A 10,989-nucleotide genomic window follows, 5' to 3' on the forward strand; every position below is an offset into this window, starting at 1 on the left:
TAGCTATGGTGATCATGGTGTCATTACGTTATAGATGGCTGTATGGTATCATTATAGATCTGAGTATTATACTGGCTGTGGCTAGGATAAGTGTCTCCAAAGCTTGGTCTCCAGCCTGGTACTGTCAGGAGGTGATGAGAACATTGGGATCTGGGGCCTGGAGTGAGGCCGGAAGTGGATGGAAGTGTGCCTTCCAACAACACTGCAGGAGCCTGGTCTCGTCTCATTCTTACATCCTGGCTGTAAGAATGTAAGGGAGCTGTTTTGCTCAGCCAAGTGTCTCCACCACATTGTGTCACCACAGCCCCAAAATGATGGGCCCAACTGAGAGCAGCACAGTGCGACCTTGGAATCCATGAGCAAAAATAAACTTTCTGTGCTTATGAGTCAAACAAGTCAGGTGTCCTCTTAAGGGAACACTGACTAATCGAGCTGAGGAATGACAGCAAACAGCAGTGCAAGGCTGTAACACTGTGTAACTGTAACACTGTAACACTGTATAACTGTAACACTGTGTAACTGTAACACTGTGTAACTGTAACACTGTGTAACTATAGCACTGTAACACTGTAACACTGTGTAACTGTAACACTGTAACACTGTGTAACTGTAACACCGTGTAACTGTAACACTGTAACGCTGTAACACTGTGTAACTGTAACACTGTGTAACTGTAACACTGTAACACTGTGTAACTGTAACCCTGTGTGACTGTAACACTGTGTAACTGTAACACTGTAACAGTGTGTAACTGTAACACTATAACACTGTGTAACTGTAACACTGTAACAGTGTGTAACTGTAACACTGTAACACTGTGTGACTGTAACACTGTGTAACTGTAACACTGTAACGCTGTAATGCTGTGTAACTGTAACACTGTGTAACTGTAACACTGTAACACTGTGTAACTGTAACACTGTAACACTGTGTAACTGTAACACTGTGTAGCTGTAACACTGTAACACTGTGTAACTGTAACACTGTGACACTGTGTAACTGTAGCACTGTGACACTGTGTAACTGTAACACTGTGACACTGTGTAACTGTAACACTGTGACACTGTGTAACTGTAACACTGTGACACTGTGTAACTGTAACACTGTAACAGTGTATAACTGTAACACTGTATAACTGTAACACTATAACACTGTGTAACTGTATCACTGTAACACTGTGTAACTGGCATGGCCATTCCTCCATGCAGCTTAATGTTCTAGGCATATTAATCTTTTCTTCTTACAGGCTCCATAATTTTCCTTTACATTGTGTATACACATAAATATCTTCTCATCCGCCAACCAACTCCCCAAGGCTTTTCCCCCACAGCTTCAAACAAGCATGGTAAACCTCATCCTAGAGACATCACAGAGATCATACAAGTTGAATCGACATTTTAAGATTTTTAAACATGAGATTGGCTTTCTGTAGGTGCCCCAGAAAGGCTGCCTTCATACCCAAGCCTTCACACTCCCAAGGTGTTGAGGTCCTGCATTAGTCAGCTTTTCATTGCTGTAGCAAAACATCTGGTTGAGAGAAAAGCAAAAAGAAAGGTTGCTTTGAGCTCAGAGTTTCCAAGGCTTCACATTCTGTGCTCACCAGGCTTCCTGGCCCTCGGGCTGGTGACAGGGTAGAACTGCCAGAGCAGAAGAAAGCTACTCATCTCTAAGTAGCCAGGGAGAGATGGAGTGGTGGTGGGAAAGGCCAAGGACAGCCACTTCCTCCAACCAGCTCCTCCTAAAGTTCATCAGCTCAAATTCATCCACAGACTCAGCCATGGATACAGTCAGTGCCACTCAGTGTCCTCTCTGCTCTTGCCACCCAGTCACCTCTCCACAGTCTGAGACTATGAGAGGGGATTTCATATCCAAAGCAGGACAAACTGTGGGGCTCTGGCCTCTCTCACTCTCTGCACCCCACCTTGCCTGCAGCACCACTCTGAGGAAATCACACATTATTTCCCTGCTATGCCCAGAGCTTTGTGACATTGTGTGTTTTATGTCCCCTCTGGTTCCACCCCCACTCTTCCATTCTCGTTTCGCCTCCAGCTTCATTTTAATTTTCCACACGACTGCAGTGCCCATTTCCCGAATGCCAGGAAACCCAGTCTGGTGATATTTTTTCCCCCTAACCTCATCTTCTCAGAGGTAGCCAGGCCAGGCCTCCAACCTCAGTCAGCCTCTGCTGCCAGCCTGTTTTGCTAGGAAAAGCATTTGACCCTCTGAGTCCTCGTCTGACCAGCTTGACCATGGTCACCTACTCAGAAGAGACAGAGCTGAAGATGGATCTGGAAAGATCAGACGTACCTCTTAGAAGCACATTCTAGCCCACCATTCAGAATCATGGGATTTCTGGCTCTCTCTGGAACATACTGACCCAAACCTATCTCTTGTCTTTGCTTACTTATCCTCTTCAAAGTCTCTTGCCTGAGGCAGTATAGCTTGAAACTCTGGCCCCGAGTGGTGTGTGTGTGTGTGTGTGTGTGTGTATGTGTGTGTGTGTGTGTGTGTGTATGTGTGTGGTGTGGTATGTGTCTGTCTGTGTGTGTGTATGTTTACATGTTCATATACGTCCAAGTCTGAGTGAACCTGTATGGTGTATACATAGAGGCCAGAGGTCAACCTCAGGTGTCATTTCTAAGAGCATCATTCAGTTCGGTTTCAAGACAGTCTCTAGCTGGAATTCATAACTCAGCCGTCTAGACAAAGAACCTCAGATCCACCTGTCTTTTGACCATCCACCTACAAGTTCTGGGGTGACAAGCATGTGCCATAGCTGATGGGTTTTTTTCAGGGGGCTTATGAATTTTGGGTTGGTTTTGGCTGTTGTTTGGACTGGGTTTTGCAGGGTCTGGGTAGTGAGCTTGAGTCCCATGCTTTCATGGCAGGCCAGCTTCCCAAGCCTATGGTCTTGTACATGCATTGCACTAAAACGTGGCTCAGAACAGCAGCGTTCCAACAGAGGGGAAGTAAACTGCCAGCGTTCAAGTCCCAAACCTGCCAGCCATTATACAAATGTAAGTCAGCTACCTGCTGTGTACCATGTTTTCTCACCTACAACACTGAGTATGATAATAATAGGTATGATATTGGTATAGGCTGTCTGTGGTGGAGATTAAATCAGTTGATATGTGTGAAGAGATAAGACCAGTGTTTGGCCCAGAGAAGCCAATATCTGATGATATTCAATGCCAGACAGTCCAATGCTAGTGTGAAAGAAATACATACTAAATGAACCATTGGATCATGATGGGGAAATGGCTCATGGGTGAAATGCTTGCCTTGCAACCATGAGGGCCTGAATTCAAAACCCCAGCACCCAAACTAACACCAGGTATGGCAGCACCCACTGGTAACCCTGTAGATTGGGCAGGGGGGAAATCTGGTCATGGGGGCTTACTACCAGGTGTCTAGTTGAAATAGTAAGCTCCAGGTACAGCGAGAGACCCTATCTCAAAAAAATAAGGTATAAAGTTATAGAGGAAGAAACCCAACATCCACCTTTGGCCTCCACAAGTATATGACTAACATGTACATATGCACACACACACACACACACACACACACACACCACATACACACATGCACACACAAAAACATTCTTTTTTAAAAATTTTATTATTGTGTTGTGCATGCATGCATATTATTAGAGAGACCATGTCTCTGTCATATCTGATCACATGTGTCATATCTGCATATGCATATATCTGCATATATGCATGTAGGGCTCAGAGGATCCCTTTGTGGAGTCAATTCTCTCTTACCATGTTTCCATGGGTTCCAGGGACAAAACCCAATCTATAGGCTTGCACAGCAAGCACCCACTAAGCCAGCCTACCAGCTTCCAGAAATCTCTAAAATAAACAAATCTCTAATTACTAGTTCCATTTTACATTAAACATTTAGGCATTAATTGAGCTCCTACTGTATACAGATCCTATCCCTGGATCTTTGCATATAGGATCTCATTTCCTCCCAGAAGAACCCACTTAAAGGCACGGGTGACTGCTAAGAATATACATAGGTAGATAATTGCAGTCAAGAGTCCCCACTTTTTATCCCTTGTTTTTAAAGGGCTTGATGCCATTTCTGCACCTATATTAAGAGTGACCACAAGGCCTGGCATAGTGACACACACCAATCTTGACTGGGGAGGAAAACAATTAAATAAATAAATAAATAAATAAATAAATAAATAAATAAATAAATGGTGTCAGCCTGGCCAATCACCATACAACATCTTTTTAGCTTCATGCAATTGGCTCAACACACAGGTACATGACTCGATCTAGCCCAATAGGATACCTGACTGGAAGTTTCAGCAGTGCAGAACCCCTCTCTGCTGGGCTGCAGGACTCAGGTCCAAACAGACCCCCTTCCAAAGTGAAGCTCACAGGAGGAGGAAAAGAAAGGGAGCCCCAGAGATCCCAACACACTGGACCGCCTCAAAAAACGTGGTCCAGCCATTCCTCCTCTTTAGGTTGGCATAATCTGTATTTCTGTCATTTGCTACAGAGAGACTCCTGACTGACAACCCTAGTCTGCTCAATGTCCATTGGGCTCATTGAGAGAGCTAAGTGGTAACCTCCTTGCCCCCAAAAGCATTTCCCTAGAGCGAATTTGAAAGCCAGATAAATACTCAAGCCTGATTATCAAGACTCTGCTACTAAGGAGCATGTCCCCTGGATGCCGAACTGATTGGCTTTCGCTCAGGAAGAGTCTGGATGTAAAATTATCTAAATCTGGTTGGCCTATGAGCATGTCTTTGGGGTGAGGTGTCTTGATTGTTGGTTGAGGTGGGAAGATCCACCCTGCATGTAGAAGGCATCATTTCATTATTTCATGCAACATGCCCTGGACAATATGAAGCAGAGAAAATACAAGCATGAATGCAAAATTCCATCCATCCCTCTTTGCTATTGACCATGGCCCCAATTATGTTCCTCATAATAGTAGACTGTAAACTAGAACTGCTGCCTAAGTTGCTTTTGTCAGGGAGTTTTGTCACAGTAACAGAGCTCACTCTAGAGCAGATGGCTTTCTCTGTCCCCTGACTGGAAGAGGTAAGGAGTTGGGCCATCTGCTCCTGAACTTTGCAAGTCTGCTCGCGTTCCTTCTCCCAGATGGCCAAATGGAATCAACAGGCAGTGGTGATCAGGTTTGCCTGACCACTCTGCCTGTAGGGGTCAGAATGCATTCAAGTGGTCCCTTGGCAGGCTTGGGTTTTCTGCCCATCCATGCCCACCAGGATGAGCTTAGGGAGTTGACTCAGAACTCTGTTGTTGACCTGTCTCTCTGGCCAATGTAGCGGATCTTTAAATGACTGGAACATCTTTACACCATAAAGAGCTTGGACCAAACAAAATTCATTTATGGGGAAAAACCAATTCTGAGAAAAAGCTCTCTCTGGGGGTGATTTCAATGAGTGTGCAGTCCAAAGGGGCAGCTTGCCCTCATTCCTGGCTAATACAATAGAGTTAACAACAGCCCCAGCTCCTATCTGTAACCAAGCACCCGCCACCCTGGACTTATTAAAGGCAACTCCCAAATTCCGCCCTCACCACAAGTTTAGAAGGAGGCCATCAAGCGGTTCAGTGAGTAAAGTGCTTGCCATGCCTGTCCCATGGCCTGAGTGCATCCCCAGATAAAGGTTGGAAGAACCAGCTCATGAGGTTGTCCTTTCATCTACACACAGACATCACACACAATAGTAGTAAACGGAATTTTTAAAGCTCTCTGTGCAATAGGGAGATTTTAAAGAAGATTAGAAGGAAGATAGTTTCTACTCTCAGTGTGAGGGAGCTGAGACCCAGCCGGTCAGAGGCGAGGCCTAAGGCCACACCCAAAGCTGCTGCCTGGACTTACAACCCAGGTGAGGAGCTGGCTGAGTGCAGCTAAGAATCTGCCTGCTTCTCAGGCTCGGGGGGACAAGTAGGCCATGGCAGCAGCAAGCTGAGAGGAAAGCCGGCCCCGGGCCAACAATGTGGATGTGAATCCAAAGGGATCTAAGCAGGACAAGGTGACTGAGTGACGTCACCAGTGTGTCACAGGTAAAAAGGAGCCTGGAAGGACAGTGAGTGACTGCTGAGAGCCAGCCCTGAGCCTGCCAAGCCCTTCTTTGAGGCACTGCACACAACACCCAAAAAGCAAAGTGGGGTCTTAACAGTGTTCACTTTGATCATGCGATGTCTTATTTTATTATTGCTGTTATTATTTTCTCCCTCAGTGCTGGGGGTAGAACCTGGGACTTAGTGCATCCTAAGCAAGTCACTGTATCTGCAGGCTGACACTGAACTCACATTGGAGTTCAGCAGTCTTTAAACATTTGGTCTTCCTGACTCAGCCTCCTAAGGGTTTTGTGTGTTTCCAATCCTGTGTTGTGCGGTCCTGACAGTGCCCTTGATGGGTTTGACATCTCATTTTGATCAGTATGGAAATGAGGCTCAGAAAGGCCAAGAAACCTACTCCAGGAGCAAGAGGGCCAGAGAAGGCACTGGGTTAGGACTAGACCCTTCTCTCCTGTACTTCAAACACAGAATTCTACATGATTCTTGAGGCAGTACTCAAACAACAGCCAAAGCACCTCTCAGTGCAGCTGGAGTACGCAGCTAGACTCCCGCCCGCCCTCCTGCACCCCTCCTCAGCTCCCACATAGGGATGACCACAGGAGAACCTCTGGCAGTAGAAACTTACACAGAGTTGTGCTGGAACTGACAATGGCCAGGTAAGATTTGGGGATTTTGTGAGCAGGTAATATTATGCTGACAATTTAAAACTGGTCAAAGTGAAAATGCAGCACAGAAAAGGGCTAGTATTATAAACACAGGGCTTTAAAATTTTTTTCAAGAGAGCTATTTGTTAAATATTTCCCAGAATGCTACTGGACTTGAGAGAAACAGTTTGGTTCCAGTCATCTATTTGTACATCCATCTATCCATTCACTCCTCCACCCATCTAGTCATTCAATCCTCCATCCATCCATTATCCACTCATCCATTTATCCAGTCATTCACCCCTCCATTCATTCATTCATCCATTCACTCATCCATCTATCTAATCACTCAATCTATCCATCCATCCATCCATCCATTCACAGACTGTTCCATTCATTCATATCTATATAATTTTGACCCATAATGTAGCTTGCATTCACTCTCATGTTTGTTCTGCAGACTTTTGCCTTGTGATCTGCCCTCTGCCAGGTTCTATGCTAAGTACTGAGAGTTCAACAATGGGCAGGATAGAGAAAATCTCTGCCTTCATGGAATGTACCGTCTAATGAAAAAGTAAGATTCTACACTTCAAAAAGCCAAATGACCCGTTCAATGAGACAGAATTTTCAAAGCTAAGCTGGTAGGTAGGAGCAGAGAGATATCAGGAAGATGTCAGGAATCAGCATGTGCAAAGTCCCATGGCAAGAAGGCATCTGACATGCATAGGGAAGACTAGGGAAGAAACAGAGAGGCGGGCTAAGGATAACTTCATAAGCCACAAGCTGTCTATCCAAGACTACCAACACCCAAGGTCTATGGACACCCATCCTCATTTCAGATCCCCTCTAGGAAACTGTACTGGCTGGTTTTGTGTGTCAACTTGACACAGGCTGGAATTATCACAGAGAAGGGAGCTTCAGTTGGGGAAGTGCCTCCATGAGATCCAGCTGTGGGGCATTTTCTCAATTAGTGATCAAGGGGGTAGGGCCCCTTGTGGGTGGTGCCATCCCTGGGCTAGAAGTCTTGGGTTCTATAAGAAAGTAGGCTGAGCAAGCCAGGAGAAGCAAGCCAGTAAGGAACATCTCTCCATGGCCTCTGTGTCAGCTCCTGCTTTCTGACCTGCTTGAGTTCCAGTCCTGACTTCCTTGGTGATAAACAGCAATATGGAAGTAAGCTGAATAAACCCTTTTCTCCACAACTTGCTTCTTGGTCATGATGTTTGTGCAGGAATAGAAACCCTGACTAAGACAGGGACCCTCCTGGACTCGGTTGCCAAGTGCAAGTCAAAAACAGAGACAACGATCCAGGCCTGGTGCTGAATATAATTCCAGCTACTCAAGGGCTGAGACATACGTGCAAGTCCAAGGCCTGACAGAGCTGCAGTGTGTGTTCAAGGTCAGGCTAGAAAACTTAGTGGCACTCTGTTTAAAATAAAAACTGAAACAAAGAAGAGAGAGACAGGGATTGAGTTCAGCGGTAGAATGTTTGCCTGTATGAACATGGCCTTGGGTTTAATACCCAGTACTGACACAGTGGTGGAGAGAAGAGAGAGGTACCAACTTCAAGCAGGTAGATGTGAGAGTCAGAAACAGTGATGGAAAGCTCTTGGCTGAGTGTCTGGGCAGCTCTAAATTCCAATAAACAAAATTACCCTCCTTTTTTCTGTCCTTCCACGGGTGCCATTCAAGCCTCTTTCCTCTTTTATATTGAGCTTCACTTCTCTAAGGAATTGTAGGCCCAGTGGAAGGTGCTAGGAAATCCAGACGGCCCTTCAGGCAGCAGGATGCTCACCTCCTCCAAAGTACCTGCTTTGAATCACTCCACACGGGTGGTGGTGGCGTACACCTTTAATCCCAGCACTTGGGAGGCAGAGGCAGGCGGATTTCTGAGTTCGAGGCCAGCCTGGTCTACAGAGTGAGTTCCAGGACAGCCAGGGCTAGACGGAGAAACCCTGTCTCGAAAAACCAAAAAACAAAAACAAAAAAACAAAAAACAAACAAACAAAAAAATCACTCCACACTCTTTCTACTGACAAGCTGGCCCTCAGACTACCGGACAAGACCTTTCATTCAGCGTTCACTATCCAAAGGTGTTTGGATGTGGTCTTGGACTCCCCCACCTTCTTTCACGAGGACTGCCACTCAAATGCAATTGCCTGTGTAGTGACTACCTCTCTCCGCAGCAAGTCCATGAGGGCCTAGAGAGCATTGCCTGGATTTGAAATCTTATTCAGTCACCAAGCTGCTTGGCGCACAGGGCTGTCGGTCGGATGAATTCTGCACACCTTAAAGTTAAAGCAAGAGTGGCCCCGCCCCCACCCTCTCAGGCCCTTTGGTCACAGGCCTCCTACCCACCGCCTCCTTGACCACTGAAGTTCAGGAACCCAGGTTTGGAGAAGAGCATCAAAACTGAGAGACTGTTCCCTCCATCCATTGTCCCCAGACTTACTGAGAAGCTGTCTGCTGGAGTCGCTGACCGTCACATTCTCCTGCCAGAAAGGGTTCATCAAAGGCGTGCAGGAGCTCTGGACTGATAGGAGGAAGGAGTTTCACAGGCAGAACCCTGGAATTCTCCCCCTCCCCCAAAGCCGCCCTAGATGTCTCCCGCCCAAGAAAGCAAGGGGGTGTTATGCACTTGTAAGCTGGGCACCTCGCACTTTTGCAGGCCAGACTTCCAGCACCCCTAAGTGTTTGGCATTGTGAGCTTGGAGGTTGAGAAAGGAGTATGAGGCAAGCAACAAGTCCCAGGTACCGCACCCAGGTGAGAACGCGGACCCTGGGAGGACCCTTACCCCGGCAAGTCCTCCAGAGTCCGGAGTGTGAGCTCAGAGGCTCTTGCTGGCTGCGGTTGGCCGGTCCCTGGTCCCGCACCCTCTGGCTGCTCCTTTCCAGCCTCTCCGTGTTGATGATGTACCAGAAGTCGGTGCCGATGGCGGCTGCCAGCAGCACGAAGCTCAGAGCCCCGCTCAGCGCCGCCGCTCCCGCCAGAGCGCCCAGGTGCACCCGCATCTCCCAGCGTAGGGCCCCCGGGCGCCGGCTCCTGCCCACGCTCTCCGTCTGTTCGCTGAATCCCAGATTCTCCAGAGTGGATCTGGAATCCGGCTCAAACTCTGGCCCCACCGCCCTCACCTAAGCGATCCCACCCGCACGTGCTCCCGCCCAGACCCGCGACCTCAAGGTCTGATCCCCGCAGACCTCCACCCTGGTGCCTTCCGATCTTCCTCGGGTCCGACCAGCACTGGTGTCACCTCCTCTCGCAGCTCCAACCTGCGCCCCCGTGCTCAGTTACACAGTCTCCTTCCTTCTGGCTCTGCACTCTTCTCCCCAGTCCCCGACTACTGCCTCCACTTCCCTGCCTCACTCTCCACGAATCCCTCCAGCCACTCCCCGCCTCTGTCGGCCTCAGTCCTCCCTGTTCTCCCCACACCTCTACCTTGGCGCCCCCAGTTCAGCCCGCGTCTACCTTCGCTTCCCAACGCTCCGGTTCAGGGTACCCTGAAACCTCAGGAAGACTGGGCTCCCAAGGCGAGCAGGCTGGACTGAGGGAGGTGCCAAGGGGGCGGAGCTGAAGAGAAGGCCGACTTCAGACACTAGGGAGTCAGAAGACAGTGACTTTCTCTAGTTTGGGGCTACAGAGTCTCCTGCAAAGCCTAAAGGGCTTTTGATTCCAAAATGCACCTTCAAATAATTTTCCTGGGCTGGCTACAAAAGAAAATGTAGGAGGTTTTTTTGGGGGTTCTTTTGTTTGTTTTTTTTTTGTTTTTGTTTTTGTTTTTTGGGGGGGGTTACAAAAACTCTTTGAAGCAATAGGAAACATTAGGTTGCATGACTCTATTTTCTTGTCACCAAAATCTTCATCATCACAGCCACTACTTCACTAACACCACAACTCTAATCGCCACCCCCACCATCTGCATCACCACTACTACTGCCACCATCAGCCTCACCATCTCTACCATTGCCCTCACCCCACCATTGCCCAGCACCACCACCATCATCCCACCCTCGCCCCACCGTCACCATTGCCACACCAACAATAACAACCATCCCCACCATCTCCATCCCCAGCACCAACAACCTCATCACCAGCAGCACAAACACTGCTATCATTTTCTTTATCATCGCCAGTGTTATCAACACTACCATCGTCTTCCCCAGCACAAAGCCTCTCATTCTTTTTTCTTTTTATTTTTTGTTTGTTTGTTTGGTTGGTTTGGTTTGGTTTGGTTGGTTTTTCGAGACAGGGTTTCTCTGTGTAGCCCTGGCTGTCCTGGAAC

At 47.6% G+C, this 10,989-nt stretch overlaps 1 protein-coding gene across 1 annotated transcript in view; it reads right to left on the reverse strand.

Moving 5' to 3' along the window:
* The window catches only part of Tmem114 (transmembrane protein 114), an 18,278-nt gene extending 8,038 nt beyond the window's left edge, over positions 1-10,240 (reverse strand). Inside the window, exons 1-3 of the mRNA XM_031364616.1 lie at positions 10,176-10,240; positions 9,505-9,979; positions 9,162-9,242 (exon numbers count right to left, since the gene is read on the reverse strand). Coding sequence (XP_031220476.1) covers positions 9,162-9,242; positions 9,505-9,721 — 298 coding nt within the window. The 5' untranslated portion in view covers positions 9,722-9,979; positions 10,176-10,240. The remainder of the gene's footprint in view (positions 1-9,161; positions 9,243-9,504; positions 9,980-10,175) is intronic.
* Between the last annotated feature and the right edge of the window lie 749 nt (positions 10,241-10,989).

The sequence above is a fragment of the Mastomys coucha genome, unplaced genomic scaffold (genome assembly GCF_008632895.1).
Source record: "Mastomys coucha isolate ucsf_1 unplaced genomic scaffold, UCSF_Mcou_1 pScaffold12, whole genome shotgun sequence".
Lineage (NCBI taxonomy): Eukaryota > Metazoa > Chordata > Mammalia > Rodentia > Muridae > Mastomys > Mastomys coucha.